At 42.3% G+C, this 24,325-nt stretch overlaps 1 protein-coding gene across 1 annotated transcript in view; it reads left to right on the top strand.

Annotated features, from left to right (window-relative positions):
• Nucleotides 1-3,906, top strand: part of SNX10 (sorting nexin 10) — a 38,596-nt gene extending 34,690 nt beyond the window's left edge. The window contains exons 6-7 of the mRNA XM_065628972.1: nucleotides 1,081-1,296; nucleotides 1,752-3,906. Of these exons, the coding sequence (XP_065485044.1) occupies nucleotides 1,081-1,296; nucleotides 1,752-1,830 (295 nt within the window). The 3' untranslated portion in view covers nucleotides 1,831-3,906. The remainder of the gene's footprint in view (nucleotides 1-1,080; nucleotides 1,297-1,751) is intronic.
• The last annotated feature ends 20,419 nt before the right edge of the window (nucleotides 3,907-24,325 follow it).

A 24,325-nucleotide genomic window follows, 5' to 3' on the forward strand; every position in this document is an offset into this window, starting at 1 on the left:
AACCCAAATAGGTAGAAATAGGTAAATATTAACTTTTAATAGTTTTCATTTGTTTAAAGATATTTTAATAATTTTCTGTGGAGCACTGTTTGGCATGGTCATAGGTTCTGATATGACTTTATTACATGAGTAAAATTACATATGCATATAAACAAAAGAGTCTCTTGTTAATCATTCTGGGGTTTGTGTATTATATAATTCCTTCCTTAGAGAAATGTTGCAGCAAAGTTCGTTTTTTTTTTTTTTTCAAAGTAATAATGCTGATCCTCAATTCTCAGTCCTTGTAAAAGTATCTCTATAACTTTGTGTTACTAGAATGTATGGTATTTTTACTCTCACGTGATGTTAAGTAAATACTCTGTGCTGAATTTATTTGAAGACTTAATCTTTGGTTTATATGTATTTTAAATTAAAATGGACTTCTGAAAAGAATAGCTGGAATTAAGTAGTATTTAACATTCCCTGAAAAATTTTGCAAGTACTTTTAAATCAGTGTTCAGTATCGGCATTTTCACTCCAGATTAAATGTACACGTATTTGTACAAGCGTAAATGATTCTTGGTGATGTTGGCTCTATTGTTTACTGGTATTTCAGAGTCCTGACATTGCATGTGTCTGAAGTTCTCTGTACACACTTCTTTACCCCACCAAAAAAGAGGTCATTTGTAATTCTTAGAAAAGCTTAGTATTTAAAAAAAGAGTTCTTGAATGGACACCAAATTTTCATAAGAGTATATGCCTTCAACTGCCTAAAAATCATTAATTGATCCATGTGGTAATAACAGATGGTTAAATGGAAGAAATGTCCTTGAAGTTCTTCTAATAGCAGATGTGCCTAACTATTAGCTTTGTGGTTTTACTTACCTAAAATTCCAAATAATGTAATAAGAAGGCAACACGCACCTAATCATTTTAATATGTTCATTACCTTCTGTTCCTGAGTCAGGATTCATCTGAAAACTTAAAAGCAGGGCAGCATCTAGAATTTGTTCTGGTAAAACACTTTAGAATATCTGTATGTATGTGTATCTATATAAAAACATCTGTTTGTTTGTTTGGGTTTTTTTAAAATTTTTCCAGGATCCTGCAAGATGCATTATTGCTGTCAGACAGTAGACTTCACCTCTTCTTACAGACTCAGCTAAGCCCAGAGGATATGGAGGCTTGTGTATCTGGACAGACCAAATACTCTGTTGCTGATGCGATTCATAAGTTTGCCTCCTTGAACAGGCGTTTTCCTATAGAAGACGAAGAGAGAAAAAAAGGAAAAAACGACGTGGACTCTGACTCAGAGAGGTGATTTCTGTATTTCCTTACTTTCTGGGATTATATATACATACATACACATGCGCATGCTTCACTTTTTTGTTGATGTAATACTAAGATAATGAAAAAATTAATTGACTGAGATTTTATTGAGCTGTGACAGCTCATCATAGAAGTCTTCACACACACCTCCACACTGAATTAATGAATGCAGTAGAAATTCAATTATCTGCATTCTGATTATGTGAATTTCATTTAGTCAGACTTGAATTATTCGCGTTTAAATTATCTTGCTAAAAAAAATATCCAACTGCACTCCAAATGGCTAATTAAAAGTCCAAATTTCCTGTCTCTCTTTGTGACTGGAGATAATTAAAGTTCTCCTCTGTTACTCAGGCTTTGAGTGTGTTGTGAAAACCAATTTCCTCCTTTTTTTTTTTTTTTTTTTTTCCCTTTTTTTTCCCCCCCTCTCCTCCTTTCTGCAGTTCATCCTCCAGGCTGGGACCCAGTGATGACAGCATTTCATGTGCCTGTAAAGCAAGCCCAGCTTCTGAAGAATCATGAAAAATCATTCCAGTATTGCTATCTTAAGGACAGTACAAAGCAGTTTCTACTCTGTTTACTGGTTACTTGTACCACATAAACATGGCCAGCTGGTAACACGTATCTAAAAAGCGTGTTGTCAATGCAACCATATGTCCTTAGAAAATTTTAAAAACAGACCTTGATACTATTTCTTTGATATATTATGTTTTTTGATTCAGGTCTATATGCTACCTATCACATTTAGGTTTTTGTGACTATTAAAATCTCAGTATTGGGTTAGTCATCCTCTACTGACATATGTGGCAGTTAAAATATTTCCCTTAGTTAGTGCATGTCTTTAATCTGGAAAATAACTTAATTCCTTAGCTTAAAAGTTGGTATCTCATATCAAATATATTCAAAGCATCTTTTTGTAATTTGCATCAGAGAAGTTTCATCTTTAGAAGTCATTTGACATTGGTGATGAAATTACACACCCTGCAAGGTATTAACTTTTTAAAGTAGCTCAGCAACATCAGCAAAACAACATTTGTACAAACTATATGCTGCTGACAATTTGAGATATATTTATATCTTCCTCTGGTCTTTCTGTAATGTTTATGGAAAGCTTGGTCTTATCATGCATAAGAACTGAAGGCCAAAATTCTTGAGCATGGTTGCTTAGAAGTTTGAAATATTAATAAAAATGACATCACTTCTAGGCTTGCTGGAGATTCTCTGTTCCCAGGGAATTAAGGATACTCATTCCCAGCGAAAATCCCGGATGAGGTTCATTGAAACCAGTGGCTGAATTTTGCATCGACCTCACTAGAGCCAGGATTTTATTTTCAGAAGGTTTATTTTAGGCACCTATCTTTGAAGATGCCAGGAGAGATGTTTTAGCCTAGCAGCTGAAATGGAGAGTATCTCCATCTCTTGAGATGATGGTAATCACATAGCTATAACACGCTGTACAGATGTGGACCTCTCCACAATTTGGGATTAACAGGAGCTGCTGATTTCATTGTGGCTGTAGTTAACATGTTGGAATATTGACTTTTTCACAAACAAAAGGCAGACTTGAACACAACTTTGTAAGCACCAACATTTATTTTGATTAAATGCCAGTTTTGTTCTTTATTGTTAACAGCAGCTGCGTAGTGTCTTGTCCCAGATTCTGTCAAAGGAGTATGTTTCACTGTGGTGTTGTATTTATATTTGACATTTAACTGCTATTAAAAAGAGCTCGGGGGTCTGGTCACCCTAGCAAAGCTCCCATGAACTTCAGTGCTGTAGTTACCAGCCTAGAAATAGATATAACTATATATAGATAGGTAATTTTTTTTTTAAAGAATTCAGTGAAGATTTTTCAAACGAGGAGCATTTTAAACCTGTGAATTACAGAAACAATAGATTATTAAATGGCCAGCTAATAAAGGTTAGCACAGGCGTGTGTAGGCATGCTTTTTTAAAGCATCCAGCTGGGAATCTGTGTAATTTTAGAAACATGTTTTAATAGCCTGAGGATAACATCTCTTAGGTAATTACTTTAAGCCACTGTATTTTGTTGATGGTAACACTTTTATAAGATAAATATCCGTGTTTCTTTTTGCTTGATCTTATTGAATTGCACAAATAGATATATTTACCTTCTCAGCTTGTGTGCCAGTTAGCAGCGAAGCTATTTTAATGTAAAAGTGATAACATTTAATTAAAGCAACAAGTTATCATTGAAAGTAGCTTTAAAAATAGCTGTTATTGCCAGGCAGAGGTTTTGATTACTTGACTACTTTTTTTTTTTTTTTAAAGATGGCACATTACAAGAAAAATGTTTAGCAAATTTATTTAAAAGATGGGGAAAATATAAAAACAAAACTGGAATAATGTCTGAGAAAAATATTAGTGTGTTTATTTAACACAGTGTCAGGTTAGTGGTTTTTTATTTTGTTCGAAAACATTGAGCTAAACTGTTGAAGCACTTTACAATTCTGGCCTACTAACAAGTCCTCAATATCCGATGAAAATAACAGAAATATAAAGTTTTAGGAGCCTTTATGGCGCTTTTTTTTTTTAAAATTCTAGGAGCTTATCTGTATGTCAGTGACTGTTTCACAAATGAAGACGTTTCTGAAATAAATATTTGTTTTCTAGTAGTTCTATTGTTGTTCTGTTATTTACTTTGTCACTCTGTTCAAAAAATTCTAAGACTGCTATAACAGAACTTTCTTTCCAGCTTTCAGAGAAATTTGTTTAAATATTTATTTTTGAATGTTGCGGGTATAGTTAGTGCTACTGGAATTTTTGTTATTAAAGAAGAAAAAGTATTCTGTGCTCTAGTATGTCTTTTTGTATCAGCTGTTCGTAACTGCATATAAATGCTTTAAGACATTGTTTAATTTGGAACATTTAAATGTGTTAGAAATTTGAATGTAAAAAAAATTATTTTTTAATGTCTTTTGTGACTTCAGTGATTTGGTGATTTTTTTTTTTTTTTTTTTTTTTTTTTTTTCCCCAACACTATGTAATATATTTTGATTAAGTTGATCACTGGTACTTTGATTCTAATTTTTTAGTTTTGAATATTGCTGATATTTCCTTCTAGTTTTTTAAAGAGGCTAATATCTAGTTTATAATATCATCTAATTACTATTGCTAATTTATATCTAGTTGCAATAGTTCTGCACCCAAAAGCTTCACTTTTTTTGCTTATAACTTTATATTCTCATTTTTATGATGATTTCTTAAAAGCTTTTAAGTGATTAAATAAAACAAGTTACTGCTTTCTATCTTGTGTTTAAACCTGCCAGTAAGATTTATTTCAATATCAATTTCCTAATCACTTCATGACTTACCATGTATAATTACTGTTAAACTATTTTTGTTATATGCATATATATATATATATACACACACTAAGTCATGTTTTGTTGTTTTTGTTTTGGGTTTTTTTGTAGAAAATATAAACATGTGAAAATAACTTGTTACATATCGTAGAATTTGATAGCATATATGACTTCATGATATTGTAAACTAGTATTAGGCAAGCTGTTACTTACAGTGTCATTGAAATATGTTTTCAAGAAATATGAGAAATTGTCTCTTGGAAATAATTTTCATTTAAATTGCAGTGTGGTTTTATAAGCATTGAGAAAATTTACGCTCTCAAATTCCCCAACATATAACTTTGCAAAATTCTCATCTAAGTATTTTTTTGACATGTGCTGTATCGAATTTTTTTACAGAGCAATATCTAAATTATGTAGGTACATACTACTAGTGCCTTGCTCTGCTGTGAAACACAAGGTTCAGATAAAGTCAGCATGCTCGGGGTGAGGAGAATAGAACTAGTCTGTGTCTCTGTAACTGCAGGAGTGGTGCTGATGCCCAGGGAGAATTTAAGGCAGGGGCTTTTCACGCACTAGCTTTTTACACTGTTGCAAAAATACAAATCATTATTTCCAGTATCAAGTTCATTCTTTCCACAAAAGGCCTAAATGCTTTAGGAGAAACACAGTTATTCTCTTCTAGGCTGTTAAAAATACTCTGTAGCGGGTTAACATTGCTGCTTTGCCTTCTCGAATAAAACCTCCTTAGAAAACAATTCAAGCGCCCTTATAAAATAAAACAAGGCAGAAATAAAACGTTCTCCTTTAGCTCTGAGCCCGTGATTTTTTTAATTTTGCGAGCCACCCCTCTCCCACGCGTGTCCGTGTGTGTGATCGCGGCTGCTGGAGCCGCCGCGCAGGGGCCGGCGAGCGCTTCTCCTCGGCGCTCCGAGGCCGAGCGCCACCGCCGGCTGCCCGCAGGGCTCTGCCGCCCGGCAGCGGCTGCTCCGGCGGGCACCGCGCTTCGGAGGAAACAGGGAAAGAAAAGGAAAAAAAAAAAAAAAAAAAGAAAGGCAGCAGCGCCCCAGGTCGCCCCCCCGGGAGGCAGGAGCGCCGCTCCCCGCCGCGCCCCAGCCCGGCCCTTCTCCGCGCCCCAACCCCTCCCGGCGCTGCCCCGGGGCCGCCGGCCGCGGAGCGGGGCGAGAGCCTTACCTGGGCCGCCGTCCTCTCCGCCCCGCTCCGCCCCTGCCGCCCCCCCGGCGCACGGCGCGGATGGCGGCGGCGCTGTGCGCGCACGCGTGTGCCCGCGCGTCCCCGCGGTGGCGGGGGCGCGGCTGTCGGGGAGCGGAGCCGCCCGGCCTCGGTCCGGTAACTCGTGGCAACCGCGACCCGTGGCAACGGCGGGGGGGAGCGGGCGGGGGCGGGGGGGGACCGGCCGCCCCGCGCTTCCGCAGCGCCGCATCCCCGCGGCCGCGGAAGGCGCCGGCCCGGCTCTTTCCACGGGGCGGCGCGGAGACCGGCTCCGCGCATCCTCCCCGTTCTCCCCCCCGGCAGCCCGTAGCTGCGCCCCGGGCTACCTCCCACTCCCACCGCCCCCCCCGCGCAAACCGCGCCCCCCTAGCCGGCCGTGCGGCGCCGCCAGGGGGCGCTGTGGGGCAGCGAGAAGCGCGCAGGCGGGCGGGGCGCGCAGCGGGGCGGACACCCCCGCTCTGACAGCGCGCTTGGCGTCCGCGGCTTTCCGCGGGGCCGCCGGGGTGATAACGTATTTTTCGTTTATTTCTCGGGTTTGCTGCTCCTCACCCCTCATCCCAGTGCCCCTCCCGCAGCCGCGCCACTCCGCGACCAGGCAAAACAGGGAGGCGCCCACCGCGGTGGGGATGCGGCTCAGCCGCGGCGGGGGGTGCTGCACCTGCCTCCCCACGGGGGGAAGCCCCCGCCGCCCCCCACGCACCAGCCCCCACAGCACGGCAGCGCCTGGCTCTGCAATTTTTAAAAAATATTTTATTTTATTGAATTTTATAGATATTTTTTATACAAAAGCAATTAGGGACCAGTGCAAAGCCGAGGCGTGACATTTAGCAGCCTCTGTGGCAGGCAGGCTGCACTTAAATGGAGGCCTTTCTGCGGAACAACAAGAGCCAAAAGGCCTTGTGTCACCCAGTTATGTAAGACACAATCTCGCCTGAAAATGCACAATGAATCGGGAAGGATTTATGTAATTAATTGACCAGTCTTAACCTGTTATCGTGATGTAAGGAATTTGGAACTCATTAATTTGGGCCCTGACAGATTTCATATTAGAGCTGGCAAATATGGATTGAGCCTCTTATTCTTGTAGCAGCTGGAATTTCCATGACAGTGAGGATTAGTGAAGAAGACCTATTGCTGGAGTCAAACTGCCTCTTTTGTAATCAGCAGCCCTGCTCTGCATTAAAGGGGTAATGGGAAAGAAAAAAAAAATTAAATACCAAAAGAAAAAAAAAACATAGAGAAATGTATTCATGTATGGAGCAGAGCAGGGGAGGGAAAGGAAGGACATACCCTGGAGAGCAGAGGCACCAGAGTGGGGCTTTCCTGGCCCCATGGCAATGAAAGCGTCATGAAGGCAGCCCTGGCATGGTGGAAAGAGAAGGTGCCCCAAGGGCAGGTCCACAGCATCAGCGTGGGCCTTGGTGCCTCTCAGCCAGACCTTCAGATGGAGCCTCCTGGCAGCCACCGAGCACTTGGGGACACCGCAGCAGAGATTCTGGGAGTGGGCTAGAAGCTGCCAAGGGCTGGAGGGATTTAAAGATAGAGAGGTTTGGGTTGTGATCCCGGGGAAGTGAGGACCAGGAGGTACCTGTCTTCCAGCCTGGACGTTGATGCCCTCCCAACAGGGGAAAATGATGCTCAGGGTGGATAAGGGCCAGGTCTGGGGGCAAGGACAGGCCTCCACGCAGCCGCGGCAGGGGTGACTCTGCACATGATATGCCTCAACTTCCCACATACAAAGACAAGAGTGAGAAAACTCCCTTTGTCTTCTGATTTGTGACAACTCCTCACTACGGTTTTTCACAGTCCCTGGCTGGGGAGGGCCCTCATCCCGTTATCATTTCTAGGCATTGGTGTAATAGTAATAACATTGAGCGCAGGCTGTACAGAAACAGTCCAGGAGCTTTTATTTTCTCTCCCAGCAATCTGTTAATGACTGCCCTGGTAGTGAATATGGTTGTTAGAAATTACTTTAAAAGGTTGCCATGAGGCATCATCACATTTCTCCCTCCAAAATGTTTACCTACTCTTGTGACAAATGCCCTGCAAAGATGAAGGTATATTTTTCCTTTTCTCATGGTTTCTTTGCTTTGTGCTTTTTGGTAGTAGAACATTTCCCCTCCTCGATCACTTAGATCAACTCTTTGTTCCTGTGGGTCATTTTCTGCATCATAACCAGGAGAAGAGAAAAGACGAAAAAGAGAAGGAATTTACGGTAAACCCACAGTTGTTTGTGAAGACTAATGGCAAGTACAGATTAAAAATAAAATGCAGCAAATAAGGCCTATCTATGTGGCTCATATCCTCTGGTCAACCTTGTCCATGCGCATATTGGCGTTGTGTCCCATCATTGCATCAGGATGGTTATATGAATCCTGGTACCACAACTTGAACATTCAGTCCTGAGTTTGGAAATCTCCGCAGGGTTGACCCTGTGGTGCCAGACATCTGCCCTTACCAAACTGGAAACTCTTTGGAGAAAGGCTACCATGACTTCTTGAGGGGCTAGACCTAGCTCTGTGGTAGCCTTTACATTGCTGTCATAGTTATCAGCTAATAATCTGGATCATAGTTTTAATCTCCTTGATTTAAAACAACAACAAAAACCACCAACCCAAACCAATAGGTTACAGTTTGATTCTGCTCCTTCAAAGAAAATCTTTTACTATTTCCTGATAAATTTAAAATTTTGCACATGTCACCTAGCTCAGATTTCCCCCAAAGGTGGGGAATAATGTATCTTCTATGATGGTGCACAGACCCAACTCAGCCACTGTCTCATGGAGCCTCTTTTTTTTCAACAGTCAGGAGTGGCAAACCACTCAGGTACCACTGCAGCTCTAGATTTTGCTTATACGTTCCTCTTGTTAAAATATTGATCAGGCATAGCTAACTTCCATGTTAAATGTACCAGCATATGCCTGAGCTTAGAATTATTTCAAACAACAAAACAAAGCATTTTTAAGTTTAACTGGATATTATAATTCTAAGTATTTGCACTTTCTCTGATTCCTTCCCATGGATATATTTAAAATATGCCTGAGTGGTAGAACTTTCCTGTGACACCCATGATTTTGGTTGCTCACAAATTTAAAGTTAGTATTTACTATCTGTATTTGCTAGTATTTACTAGTTGAGGTTGTTTTTTGCTTGTAGGTAAAAAAACAGTCGTCGGCTTAGATGGGTATTTTTCCAGATTCTTGTACTATTTTTTTTCTTTGATGGTTAATCAGAAAGCAAAGCAAAAACATGATATAGAAAACCGAATAAAGAAAAAACTCACAGTTAAACATTCATAACAAAAATATCTTTGCAGCAGATATTTTGTAACTTATACCAACACAGAAGGCCTGGTTTAAGTTATGTGCAGATACTAAATGCAAATTTTAGAATAGAAGTGGTTAAGGAATATCAAGTGCTGATTCAACTGAAGTCGATGGAAAAGGTTTGTGCTGCATATATTGAAGGTGAAAAAATTCTGTCTTCCAAATGGCACTCAGATTAAAAATGACATTCTTGTTTGAGCTGATAGGTGGCCTTTTTGAGTATGCTATAGTTAATTTTTTCCTGAAAACAGAAAAATACCTCCTTTGAAGTAGAGAACATTTTCAAAGAGTAATTTTCAAACACAGTGAAAATGTATTCTTGTCTCTGAAAGACAATTGGTAGATGAAGTTCTGGATGTATTTCCTAGTAGTCTAGAAGTTTTCAGTGTACTTATGTTTACATTAAGTCCTGAGTCTTCAATGCACGGTAATGATTGGTAATGGTGACGATAAAGTGGACGACAAAGTCTATCCTTTCTTTTTCATATGTCTGTGCTCTCAAAATGCCATGTATTTCCAGTTTCTAAGACCTCTCATAGGTTCTTATTTCATGTTATTTACACAGGTAATTAAAACAGTTTTAAAAGAACAGTATCCCCTTGTGCGTCAGAAATGGAGCACTGCTGGTTTTTCATAAGTCACACCTCTGAGCTGAGCGTCAGAAATCTTGGTTCTATTTTATTTCTTATATAAGCAATACGTTCTTAAAAGGGTTTCTGCAAGGAAAAGGAAGCCAGCAGCCATGGGTGGCCAAGCTCTATTAAAAGCCTGGGTCAGGTGAGGGTGTTGAACACTTGAAAATGGAGCCCTGCGTTCCTCAGGACATCCTTCAGTTGGGTCCTTATCCCCTGTGATGTTTTAGCAACTCGCTCCCTGATTTGTGTTTTTCTGGATACATGACTATTTCTTCGTGGTTTTTTTCCGAAGTTTTTGGTTTATCATTTTGTCCCTGTGAAGCCAGTGTGAGGCTGAGAGCTGGGCAGGTACCCCAGGGAGGGAGACATCACCCTATGCCTGTTTTGCCCCTGCAGTCTTCTCCTGATGTTTGCTGGTGGCAGATTTAGAGTGACAAGGACCGCTGGTCTGACCCAGCTCTTACCTTCCTTGAAGGCAACGGCTCTTAGGTAGTAACATACAACTTGGTCTTCACCCAGCACTCTCACCATGCAACTGGGCTTTCATTTAGCTGGTGGGAATTTCAAGCCCTCAGTGTGGGACAGGAGTTGACCCACAAAGTTCAGTGTACCCGTGTTCTCAGTTGTGTCTGCACACTGTTTTTTACCTCATACATTCATTTGAAGGCTCTGTGCTTTGAATGATGAGATCAAGGTACCTAGGGTGTGGGGAGAGTTATTCTCAAAGTCTAACATTAGCCTAGCGAAGCTGGTTCCTGACTAAATTTAGTTGCTCAGACTCATTCCCTGAAGGAGCTTATCACTCCCCTGACATGTGAGAGCCTTGGGAGACCTGGTCCTATGACAGCAAAGTATCCCTATGAATGTCCACCTTGGGACAGTATTACTTAGCCGCAAGAAATGACTTTGTTGGAAGAGTGACCTGTATATAGGAACAGAATAGCTTCTTCTTATATGGAAAAAAACCCCCCACCTTATAAGTGCTGTTGATATAAATCTTCTCTTTTATTGCTATTTTCTGCGATATAAAAGACCCACAACTCTTGCTACTTCTAATGGTCTAAGGTACTGGGAAGGGAGGTGGGATATTATTATATATCCATCAAAATGTTGCCAACTCAGTCACACAAAAAAGGAAGTCTTAAAGCAAGTCTGGCTCCTGGATGGTTTGAATTTTGCTGGGAAGTCAAAGCTCCCTTTGGCACCAGAGCCAGCACTTCACTGTCTGGATGTAGGAAGTTAATAATTTGTCTGTGTTTATGATAAAGCTTTCCTGTCCAGAGTCTCAAAGCCTTTCTCAATGAGGGATTAATTCAGCCTTGCAATAAACAGGATCTACTATTTTACATCTGGGGAAACTGAGGAACAGTGAAGTGACGCACAGGAATGTCCAGTGCATCTGTTGCAGATAAGGGAGGAAAAAGGATCCTCCCGCTGCTGCGTTCCACCACTTTACCTGCTGGAAGGGACAAAGTGCCATGCTCCTTGTGAAAATCTCGCCCCAGCTGTCAGCACAAAGTGTTCCTAAAAGGTAGCAGAGGGGCCCCAGTTTTTGATGTTTGACTTGAAACACTTGAAAGGAATTTGCTTTTTGCTTCCAAGTGCTGTGCACTCTGGCACTAGGAAACCAAACTCCCTCCGGCATCTGTTGCATCTGAAAATTTTGGGCTAATTATCCTTTGGGTTGCAGCATTCAGAAAAGAGATTTATGTCTATTTTGGAAAAAGGGGATTACTCATTCCTCTCACTAATTAAAAATCAGAAGGTGAGAAGAGAGAGGCAATTAGGGTACCTTGTTTGGATTGGTTAAAGCGGCACTGACAGGATTTTCTCTGAGGGACACTAGCAGAAGAGCTGCAGTCTTGTTGGTATCAGATGGTATCATTGGAACTGGACTGAAGGAGGCTGGGCTGATGTTGACTAAAAACTATAGGAAAGATTGATTTTGGCTGGATTTTTCAGTCTTTACTCATCCATCCTTGGCAGTATTTATTAAAATAATTTGGGACTGTTAGCATGAGTAAAGACTATTTGTGTGAGTGAGCACTGCAAACCTGGGCTTTAAACTTCCCGTGCCAAAGGTGTGGTTCCTGTTCAGCTAATTCCAGCAGGCTTCCCCACAACACATGAATGTAATTTGACGATGGGATATGTCACCTGGCCTTCTATACTACCATAAGAAGAAGTCTCAAAAATTGACTTCAAATACAAGCATTATAGGTAAATAGAGTTTTCTAGATTGCAACAACCCATTTAATTAAACCCAAGCAGGATCTTTCAAGGTTCATATTTTGCTTTCTGACCAGGTGTTTTTCTTGGGGAGATGACTGAGACGTGTCACCAGAAGGATCCAAGAGCTTATCCTTGATTCTGCATTGTTTGTACAAAGTGACGGTGACTTCTGAGCAGGAGATGAAGACTGTGCCAAGAACAGAGCATTATGCCGTGCCTGGAGCTTTACTGGCTCTTCCCTCACACCCCGTTTCTTGCTAATCACAATGGCTTCCTACAATACATTTATCAGCACAGGCCACTGCTTGTAAATAAGAGAGTTCTTGTCCTTTCCAAAAGCCAGACGTACAATGTTGTCTTTCCTCTTTCCCACAGAAGAGAGCCATTAGGAAGTTCCTTGGTTTAGTTTGTCCCTTCTGTTCCTGGATGATGTTGAAGCCATTGTAAAAAGACGAGGCTTACGTTTCCTTCTGAAGATGGCAAACTCATTGATGCATTGGACTGATGAGCTGAATGTGCGCTGATGTGTCGCATCCCTTAAGGAGAGGGGTATTCTGGACTACTTCAGGGCTTGGGAGTCCACAAGGCGTTTTGCTGGCCTGGGAACTGAGTACTTGGGATTTTCCTGGTGAAACACAAGGAAGTATAGACCTGAAGGTTAAATGTAGTGCAAAATGATTTGGGGAATCGGTTCATGGCAGTGGTGGTGATGTGCTTGCACTCATTCATGACCATCACTCTTAGTACCCCCTGGAATTTCTTTGAAGGCAGTGCCCTAATTCCTATGTGGGAATAACTTGGGAAGGTGACCTCAAAGATTTGGCTTTATAACATGAAATGCAGTTCCTAGAGAAGCGTCCTCTGGCAGTTCCTTGTTTCTCTGTCTGTCGTAGCAGGGAGGACAAGGAGAGGTCGCTGGCTCAAGTTCTTTTGCCACAACCGAGGGGGAACACTCCAGCTGTGGGTGGTGTCAGGGATGTCACCAGTTGGGAGGGGTCACCAGCTCTTGCTTATTCCCTGTTTGCACTACTTTGATGTTGTTTTGCTCTGCCCAGCTTTCCCCCCAGAAAAATGGTGCTTTGGAGCATGCAGAGAGACACCTGCTAAATTCTGCCACTTGAAAATATAACGTTTTGCAGCTCCCCTGATAGATCTGAGGATTTCAAGCTCCCCTCTCAGTTAGATAGGTATTAATACTGTGCACATGCAGAAACTCTACAGGCAGATAAAGGAATTTACTTTTCACGAGTCACAGATTAACAACCAAACCATCCTCACTTACAGGAGTCATCCCCTGGGGTCAGAAGAACCATTTGTGTTAGCAAAAGAGGCGAGACGTCCTAAGATGCGCCAAAATGATCCTGAGATGAAATTGCTCCACTCTTCCCGGGAGGGCCCACAGCATCTTGCAGGGTCGGCTGCATAAATTGTATGTTCTTCAGGGCAAGGACCTTGCCCTCCGATTTGTCTGGGAAGCGCGCTTTTGGTGCTCCACACCACAAATAATAAATAACCGCTTCAGCTGCTGGCTGGGTTTGGGATTACGAGTCGATTCTCACTCCTGATTAGTTTCTTGTTCGAAGATGCCAGTGATGCAGTTTTACTGGAGTGTATCAGTCACTGGTGTTAGCCCCCTGCTCTTCCCTCGCTCATGGTAAGGCAACTGTCGTCTCCTGTCTACAGCACACTTTGCAGCATCCAGGAAGAATATTAATAAGACTTCCAAAGGGCTTGCTGCCACTTTTGGTGGAAAGGTTTCCTACAAAGGATGTGCAGCAAAACTCCCAGGAGACAGACAAATACCTCCCACCAAGAAGAGCTAGTGTCATCCCATTTCATTGTCTCTGTGTCACCATAACACCCCCGTGACTCTGACACACTGCTCTCTGCTGCTCTAGCTTGTGCTGCTCAATGTAATTTCCTTGGTTGGACATCTTTATTTGAGATTTGTAATGAGGTATTAGCTAGTTTCATTGTGCCTAACGGTTAGGTGTTTGCGTTTTAAGGAACAGTCTCCTTCCTGGCATGATCAGCTAGAATTTACTTTCCCCATTTGTTTTCATATCATACCACATGTAAAAAGAACTCCTTATGTACCATATTGCCATCCAGGTTAAGGACTCAGGATCACAGCAGTGCATCTGACAAGGAAACCAGAAATGTGCCTTGTCACTGAGCAACTAACACATTTAGCCTAGTGGTCAAGAAAAGAAGAAGGTAGATGGAGAGAATCTTAATGCTAGGCGACGAGGCCTGTAGTTTGCTAAATGTGTTTCTCCTCGGCAAGCTGGCAGAGAGTCAGTGTCACTACGAAATAACTAGAGTGTACTTTGAAAAGCAGTGGGCATCTCTTTTGTGGTTTCTTAGCCATGTCTCCCTTGCTGCCATCACACCCAAGCCTGCTCTGGGTGGTCCCGGAAGGTGGCCACCCTGTCCGGCTCTGGTGGGACGCTCTGTGCTCCCACCGCCCCTTGCCAGCGGAGACTCTTCCTCCCGTGAGCGGCTCCTCTGGGGTGCAGCTCTGCCAGAGGCACCTTGTCGGGATGTGTCTGGTGTCAGCGATCGGGAGACAGGCTGCCTCTTCCAGGTCTACTCCTGAAGATGCCTCCTAAATGCGAGCCAGGTGTCCTCAGTAAGTCCATGGACATAAACAGGGCTGCTTTCTAAATGAAGAGGCAAAGTGCAAGAGAAGAAGGGTTCTAAAGCAAAAAACCCACCCCATTATACTAATTGTTGAAGAGGTCCCATTAGATGTTAGACAACCTCAAGCCATTCCAGCAGCTGTCTTTGCAGATCTTGACCTTTGCTATTTTTATCTTCTTTGGGTTCAGGGAGACAACTCTTAAGTGGAATTAGGAGTCTGTGAGCTGCCTCTGTATTTGTAAGTGGATGCTTGTCAAGGGACTGCAGGGCTGTCAAGCAGATTGCCATACCTTTTACTGCTCATTCATACATCAACTATATATATTTATATAGTTGAATAAGCATAATGCTTTAGAAAGTTTGACTAATATATCAATTGCATCATTCAGACATAACTTTTAATATGGACCAGTGATATTGCTTGGTGTATTCAAATAATAAATCCCTAACTACTGCATAAGGCATATTGAGGTTTTGTTTCATTTTGTTTTCAGATTGAAACTGGGAAGCTGATGTACATGAGTTGGTCTCTTCTGAATCTTTGTCATTCTAGACAGCCCTGCTTATTGCCAGCTCATTTCAGAGAGATCTATTTCAAATCGACTCATAAATTATTAATAGTACATGTGTAGGTCAGAGAGACACTAACCCTGACAATCACACCCTAATATTCTCTTTTTAGCATCAGAAATAAGAAAGGAGATGTGAATAATCAATATTCAACAACCAAGGTACATCTCATACAGATATGGTATATGCACTTACAAAAAACAAACAAACAAAAAGTTCTTTGCAAAACCTGTCACACTGGCATTAATCTTGCATGATGAATAATGTGGCAATCTATGAATTTTTAACACCTTTAAAATGATAAAATTGTGCGATGTGATATCCAAAAGCAAATTTGTTCAAATTGGAGAATATTTTTGATCAAATGGAGATATTGAACAATGTGTATAAAAATATTTAAACATCAATTTAAATTGCACAGCAGGCAAGACAGTTCATACGGGTTTGTGACTGGGAACAGCTTTCCATCACAAATAATTCTCCTGAAGATTTAATTATAACTCAAAGCTTAAGCAGTAGCTCTTCTGAGAAGAGACCTATTTCTGGAGGCCCCGAGTGGCTCCTGGGGCTGGAGGGCAGCTCTACTTCCCCCGGCCACCACCGGCACAGGAGGGGCCACAGGGACCTGGCAGGATCCTGGTTCCTGCGGTGCAACACCCTCTACAGAAAACCCCACCAAAACTGGGGTAGAGTGCTTGCAGAGAGGATGTAATACAGGGGCACAAAGAGCCAGGAGCAGAATTTTACCTGTTATTCACAGCAGGGCTGAACCCTGGAGCTGCTGTTCATGCTGGGCACTGCCAGGGCTCACCAGCGAGCAGGATCAGGTCCTTGCTCAGCTGATAGTGCTTGGTGGGAGAGGGCGAGTTTGGGTTTTTAGGCTGGAAAAAACTGAACCACTAACGTATAGAAAATAATGGGATGGATGCTGTCCTACCTGAAGTCAGTAGGATTTCGTTGTTGACATTCATGGGGACAGGATCAGACTTTACATTTGAAGTCACCTCCCTCTGAGATTGCCCGACAAACACAAAACCAAAATGTTTCATTTAGAAACTGTCAAAAAGGAATTACTAACCTTTTATACTTATTAAAATTGCTATATGTGTTCCTGTAAAGGGACTGGAAGGCAGCTGGACATTTAAATTTTCGCTCTGTGCAAAATAAAAATGACACTCAAAAACTTTACCTATTTTTTAAATCCTTCTAATGAAAGCATTTTATTCCATTTTTATTGAACAGAAAACAAAATGTGTTTGTTTCCACAGATTTGAGGAGAATTAACATGTATCTGATTGTTAATATTTGATCCTTCTTTAATTATTTATGGTATCAAGGAATGAATCTGTCAAGTAAATAATGAAATGCGTGCATGCAGCATATGTAATTAGGTTAGGTGCATAAATCCAAAGTGTTCACTTTATAGTTGTCAGTGCAAAATTTATTAATAATGAGAAATGCTAAGTGAAGAAAATCCCTAACAGTCTACTCATTAGTGTAGGTTAGAGAAGTTGCTGAAAAGGAAAGTTATCATTCCTCTCTTACTCTATTTCATCATTTAAGTATGTTAGTAAATGGCTATACATTTTCCTCATCTCTGCTTTACATCCGTAATAAGAGCAGTCTTTTAAGTTGTGCTGGGAAGGCGCACTTTATCATCATGCTGCAAACAGACAGCTATCAAAGTAGAGGGTGTTTGTAGCTTTGTGTAGTTTAAAGCCAATGCTATACCGCACATCTTGCTTTCTTTAGGACACAGGAGTTCCTATATATTTTGAAAAGGAAGAACTGCACCGTATTTGTCTCCTGGTGTTTTAGGACTGAAGGCGATGAATGAACGCTTATACACAAGAACAAATGTGACCGTACATCTGTTAGGAGGGTAAAACACAGCCAGTTCAAAATGATGGGTGATTTGTGTTGTGTTTGTCTTGTGTCCCATCTCCTGCATTAGTGTAGGTCACATAGCCACAGTCTTCACCCAATGTGCATCTTCCTATAAGTAACATAAAAGTTCATTGCTTAGAGATCCTAGTTTCTAGCCAGGTGTAACAGTCATGATACCATGTATTTTGAGTGGAGTGATACATCTGAGTATTTCTTGGCCCGTGAGTGATTTCGTCCACACAATCACAAACCTTAATGTATTGCCAAGGGCGAGTGACCTGAGCGAGCAGCTGGGTGGCTGTGCCTGGACCCAGGGGTATAGAATCATAGGGTCATAGAACAGTTTGGATTGGAAGGGACCTTCAAAGGTGATCTAGTCCAACCCCCTGCACTGAGCAGGGACATCTTCAATTAGATCAGGTTGCTCAGAGCCCAATCCAGGCTGGCCTTGAATGCTGCTGAGGATGTGACATCTACCACCTCTTTGGGCAACCTGTTCCAGTGTTTCACCACCCTCATTGTAAAAAATTTCTTCCTCATGTCTGGTATGAGTCTCTCCTCTTTTAGTATATGAGCCAAATGAATTGGCCTTAACAGTGGGGCTATGGTCCATGTCACTCTTACCACCCCTTCACCTTAGCTTGTCATCAAGTTGTTTCTGGTTTTGGCAGAAGGAAAAAATTGTTCTAGTTAATAAAAAAACAAACAAACAAACAAACTAAAATTAATCTGCAAGTTTATGCCTCTTGGGGTCTGAGGAAAATGTGTGTGAGAGATGAAACACCTGTTTGAGACAGACAACTGTCATTGTGGGACCACAAAGAACATTTCTTGATCCCAAAAGGTGTTTTTCAGAGCTCCCTCTCTGAAAGAAGATTTGATTGCTAAATGTATATTTAAAACAATATTTCAATATCATTTTGAAGCTTATCATTAGCACAAGCACTTCATGGGCTAATTCTCTATATCCAAGGATAGGCATTCACCCCAGCTCACTTTCATTGTCGAAAATTAGATATCTAGTCTGAATTAGTCATCTGGGCTCCCTTCACAGTCATTGAGATTCATCCCAGCTTGAAACTGCTGCTTGAGGCTAAGCCTAAGATACAGGAGGTGAATCACCCTCTGGAGACACCCGCTCTCTTCTTGGGCTGCAGAAGCTCAGGCTGGAAGCCTAACTTTTCGGCTGCTAAATAAGATGAGCTGAATGCCAGGCTATGCATCTATGCTGGATCTGACTTCTACTAGAGGGTTTAGCGGGGAGGTCATCACACTATGACCCCGAGGTAGCTACAGCTCTTGGAGATCACCACACGACCACAGCAAAGTGTTATGCCGGCTGTGCCTTAGTTTTTCAAAACATTAAAATCAGAAGGACTGGATTTGCTGATCAGCAGAAGCTGACCTAAGTCTGGGCTGTCACCGAAAGCCCCCAACCTGAAGCTGCATATCTGTATCCCTCGCTTCTGCTGGCCTCAGCATCCACGCAGCTCAGCAGGCAGCTGCTCTGAGAGCTGATTTGGCTGCGCACTAGTCTTTGGGGGTGTTGCAGGGTAACTTTTCATTTTTAGAGATCTAGCTGACCATGCAGTCCCACAGTTGCTAGTGCTGGCACAAGGGAGAAGTTGGGAAGGCAGAGGTTGCCGGTGCTGTGAGGTGGGAGGGTTGCTGCAATTGGTAGCGGTGCAAAATTAAACAGATTGTGAAATCAAACCCTGAGCAAAAGAATGCTGACAGCCATTCATTAAATTTTGCATCACACAGTTAGATTTCAATCACAGTGTTTTGGATCAGAATCACAAATCCTCTTATCTGCCGTAAGAGCTTCTTTCAAGCTTAACATTTTTATGCCCCATATAGGATGCAACAATATTCATCTCTGTTAGTCAAGCTTAGAAATGCATTAAACTGCCCAACCAGAAAATCAGAAACAGGCATTTAGTGACGCAAAATGGTCATTCTGCAACCTAATGCCTAAGGGACAGATCAGTCATCCCAGACTCCCACTTCTGCCTGAAAAGACCAATTAGGTGACTCTGCCTGTTCAACTATCAATAGAGGATTGCTCCCAACAGGATATTCCCCTGTGCTTTACCCACTCTAATTTTAAATTACTCGAGTTCCAAGACTTCTATCACTTCCCTGGGGTGACCATTACACAATTGAAGGCCTCACTGTGAGGAAATGTTTCCTGATATTCTGTCACAATTTTCCTATGCATGGACTCATGCCATTTTACCTAGTTACATGTTCTCGAATAGCTCTACCTTCTTTCATAGCCACGTCATTGCAAAATATAGCAAGAGCTAGCACTGTCCCTTCCTTTTTTTTTTTTTTTTTTTTTTTTTGTGTAATCATTCCTGCTAGGCATTAAAGACATAAAGGAAAAATGAATTATTTCAGCCACTACTGTTATTATTGGTGTTGTTCCTGTGCTGAGGTGCCCTCATCATTCAGCATGAAACAAAGCTTCTCCAAGAGGAACTGTTCTCTGCACATATCCTTTGAGGAACGATGATAAAGACTGAACAAAGGCAAGTCTAAGGAAAAAAACCAACAACTTAGAGGTGTTACATACTCCTGTGGAAAGGGGAATTTGCTACTCGCACGTGAGTGTCCCCTCATAACGATGAGACCCCTCACAAGAGGAGCTTAAGGCTTACTTTGTACTTCTAGGTTTTGGTACACCAGAGCCCAGTGGGTTGTGTCTGGTTCAGGCAAGAGGCAGCAGCCCTGTGCCCCAGCCCCAGTGGTTCTCAGGCATTCACAGATGCCCTTGCTCCAGGGAATAAGGCTTGAGTGCATCTTGTATAGCAGGAAGAGTCTTGTCTCCAAGCATCGTGGGCAAATGAACGGCAGGCCTCCTCCTCACCAGTCTTTTTATGCCCAGTAAAGGGGCAATAATATTATGTTGCTGCTCCTTTCATCTGAATCAACACCACCCTGAATTCTGAGCTGGGTGCATTCAGGATGAGCTTTGTCAAGGTCATGACAGGGCCTTTCAGCTTGCTTTAGGTGGGATTTATTTTTGAATTTTTCCCCCTCACAGCAAGTGTCGTGTAGTCAAACCCTTCATCTGTTTTATCAGACAAGCAGAACTGAGAGTCTGATATCTTTTAAAAAAAGATACAGTTCTCTGATTAACTGAAGAGTAATAGCATGAAATTCTAGTCTCCAATAAGTAACATATTGATGCTTATGTCTAATTTAATCAGCATCAGGGGGGATGGGGGTGCCTATTCCTTCACCATCAGTTATGCAGCAGTTCAAGATGATAAATCCTATCTGTGGAATGATATTCTGTCGACATTTCTATAATATTAATTAGATCACCGTGTCAGGCTGTAGGAAATTTGCTTAACATTCATTAGAAATTTCTTATAGATAGATAGGCATCCCTCCCTCCTTCTCCCTCCTGCTTTCTTTCTCCTGTGATTGACAGATGAGGTCAAGCCAGAGACAGCCCCCCACTTCCTCCCCATGCCTGAAAAGCCAGGTCACTGGACTCCATAATGCATGGGGAGTGGGAGGGGAGGATTACGCCTTGAAGAGATATCCTATTAAATTGGACAAAAGCTCATCTGTCTCCGGGCTTCATCACCAGGTCTCCTCGGCCCTGCAGCCGGCACGCAGAACGCAGGCGAGTGTACGACGCAAAAGCTATTTGCATTACCCTGCAGTCATTTTTATATGTGGAGGTAATGAAGTTGTCAGCGGAGCCCCAAGTGTGGCAGAGCCTGATATTCAAATAGACCTGCCAGCTCTCCCCCCACTACTCGCCATTCCCCTCCGCCCCCCGCTCTCCCCCCATCCCCACAGCTGATCTACTGCCTCCCCGCATCTCTGCTTCGCTGCCTCCCCGGCTCCAGCTCTGCTTGCACTCTTGCCCCTGTCAAGAGCTTTTGTTTCCAAGTCAGGGAACAGGCAGCTGCAGCTGCCCGCACGCCCGGGCTGACCCATGCGTGCCCACGCTGCCTGCACACGCGGGGTGTCACGGGCTGGCGGCTAATGAGCGACAAGTGCCCCGGCAGCGATGCTGCCGAATTTGCAGGGTGCGCTCCCCAAGGCACCACGTTAATCCCGGGTTGAACGTCGGGTGGCATGCTGTTGTGATCAAACGGAAGAGAAAGACTTCAAATTCAGTCAGATTTTCTAAGTAACGCGGAGTTGAGGGTTGCACATTCATATTTCGCATGCCCTTTTTGTTGAGGAAGGGCAAAGTGTGGTGCAAACCATGCACATAGCTGGGAGGGAGGCAGCAGCCATGGGATCCTCAGCCCTCACGGTTACTAGTGTCAAGGGGGTGTTGGCAAAGGGCATTGCAGACTTACCTTGTCCTCATAAAAGAAACCAGAGGGTCATAAATAACAAGGCAGTCAGAACCGGCCTTTGGTAATTTTTAAGTCCATTTTTGGAAAAAAAAAATCCCTGTGGCAAAGCTGCCTGGTAAGCAAAAAGGTCTAAATCAACCCCATTAGCCTTGGAAACTAGCTTTCACTAAATATAGGGCTAGGCTGTCAGCTGGTGTTAATTGGCATAAACCCACTGAAGTCAATGGAATGACAGTGATTTATACCAGGATGAAGACTTGGGGGATGGATATTTAAAAGTAGGGCTGTCTTTTCTCTGCTTTCAGTAACTGGACCCACTTGTGGTTACAAGCCTGCAGGAGCAAAAGATGGGTTTTAGGCTGGATGGGCAGATGTCACTAGGTAGCTAGGTATCTGCAGGTTGTCAAATGTGCCTTGTGAAGCTGAAGACCACTTAAAAAAAATTCATCACCCTGGTAAATATTTAGCTGCCTCAATAGTCTCATTTTTGGATCAGCAGCTCATTCATTATTTCCAGAAAAGGATACTTTCTGTGCTCTTATGAAAATGATCAATGATCTTTTAGCACAGAAGGCCCATGGGATTAATTTATTTTGTAAGCAGCATGTTAAAAAGACTGGTTCAAGCATTTTTTAAAAATTACAGGAGGGTCAAAACCACACAAGTTTCAGCAGCAGCTTTTTTTTGGCCTTTGTTCTTACGATGAGATTTTGAAAGATTCCCTAGAACCTCAGCAAGCTACGAATTTTCATGGCATGATACATCATTGCGCCACTGGAATTCATACGCCCTCAGGAACTCCTTTTTGAACAAACTGAAATTTATTTGAGAAAGTGAACTTTATGTCTGCTTTACAACAGTTACCCTGCAAGTATTTCCAGTATGCAGGGCTACTCTAAATGCACCAACCTGCAGATTAAAGGTTCCCTGAGTATAAATTGGCACGATGCACTGTAAATGATTCACAAATGGAGGAGTCCCTAAGTGTGCATTGGCTCGCTACACCATAACATCTCCTACAGAGATTTTACAGCATCATATGCCAATGATCCATGGATTAAGGACTCCCTAAGTGCACATTGACACGATAGGCTGGAGCTGTTTTGGTCTATCGTGTCAATGATCCAGGGATAATGACAGTGTCTTGTGCAGATCCACTGAGACCAGAGTTGTTGTGGTTCCTAATAGAAGATCCAAAATTGTCCCACTTAAGTCATGTTGACCTTTTTGGGTGCTACAGGAACATGGAAAATGTTCTCATCCTTCATACCAATTGAGGAATGTCTTCAGCAGTGCAGTTCTGTAGTCTGAGTGGCTTCCGTTAGTATATGTACATGCACATACAGGTTCATAGAAAAAACCGTGGACAAATGCACTTTTATACCTTTTATGTGCATATATCTTTCTTCATACAGAGCAGGATTCTCACACTAAAGCTTTGTCACTGTCATCAAGTTTACCAAGGCTCAAATTGAGGAATAGTCATTCTGGACACAGATCAACTTCCCATGTAAAACAGCAAAGCTCTCCTAGTACAGAGTAGTATGGGAAAGGGAAATGAAGACCCAAACCACAATAATGCCTATTTATTCTGTGACTTGCTTCTTATATATGCCTCTCCAACAGTTGTAAACCTCCCCTTGAACAGGTGAGGAAACTGGGATGTAACAAGTTTAAATGATTTGGTAAACCTGTGCAGCTGGGACCAAAACACAGTCTTTTCTAATATGTCTCAACCCTGACAGTAACCATTTAACAGGTTGGAGATTAAGACTGCGTAGTCCTTGTGACACATCCATGAAGACTATGCAAGAGAAGACGACTGGAATGCCTTCAGAGACAGGTAAGAAGAGTGTTAGGTAGTGTTTATCGTCCAGGAATTGTCTGTCATTTGCAGCAACCTGGGTCACCACTCTCACCTTCAGCTACTCAAGCTTTAGAATTGCTAGAGCAGAGGAAAAGGTAAAATGACAAAAAAATCAGGTTGCAAATGCAAGTCCAGGAAAGACAGAGTCAAACAAAAAATACAATAGATTGAAGATAGAAAAAGGTTGTCTCAGGGTCATGATTATCTATCTACTCCACATGGCTGGTTCTACCTGATGCCATCCAAACAGCAGGACCCCTGGCCATGCAGGTGAAATGAGTCTGATGTCTAAGCCACACTTTGTGTTGTGAATTTCCCTCCTGAACCTGCCAAGGAAGGTATTTCAAAGGAGATTTCTGAGTTGACTTTGCATTTTAAATCTTGGAGTTGTTTCTTCAACATAGATGACTGATAGAAAAAGGCCAGGACAAACACTGTGCATGTGATGGGAGCACGAGGAGAAAATGGAAAGGAGTAAGTCAGAAAAAGGGCAGCTGCCACAGGTATGTTGCATGCTGTTGCTGTAGAAAGAAACATGGGCACAATTTCAGTGTACAGGAGGAGTAGCTTTAGTGAATTGTAAGAAAGACATTTTTTGTGTCCCAGTGGTACATTATTTCTGGTTTACATAACCTCTCTGCATTTTACTATGAGTTTCGGTAAGAGTTAAACTGATTTCTATAGTAGGATAAAATTGGAGGGGGTACAGTACAAAATTAAATGGGACAAATTTGACACAGGACAGGATTATAAACATCATCAAATGCATCTAGGATTAGAGTGACCAGAGTGATGCACCATTTACACACAATGTTGTGAGGGTGTTTCATGGAAAAAGAAGGAGAACTAAGCACAACTGATGTTTGTCCTGAGTAATAAGACTTGAAGGATCTTCAAACAAATGTTCACTGGATATTCATCCATCTAAACCCATAACTTTTGGATTAAGATATTTAATGTTTCAGTG

The sequence above is a fragment of the Caloenas nicobarica genome, chromosome 2 (assembly GCF_036013445.1).
Source record: "Caloenas nicobarica isolate bCalNic1 chromosome 2, bCalNic1.hap1, whole genome shotgun sequence".
Taxonomy (NCBI): Eukaryota; Metazoa; Chordata; class Aves; order Columbiformes; family Columbidae; genus Caloenas; species Caloenas nicobarica.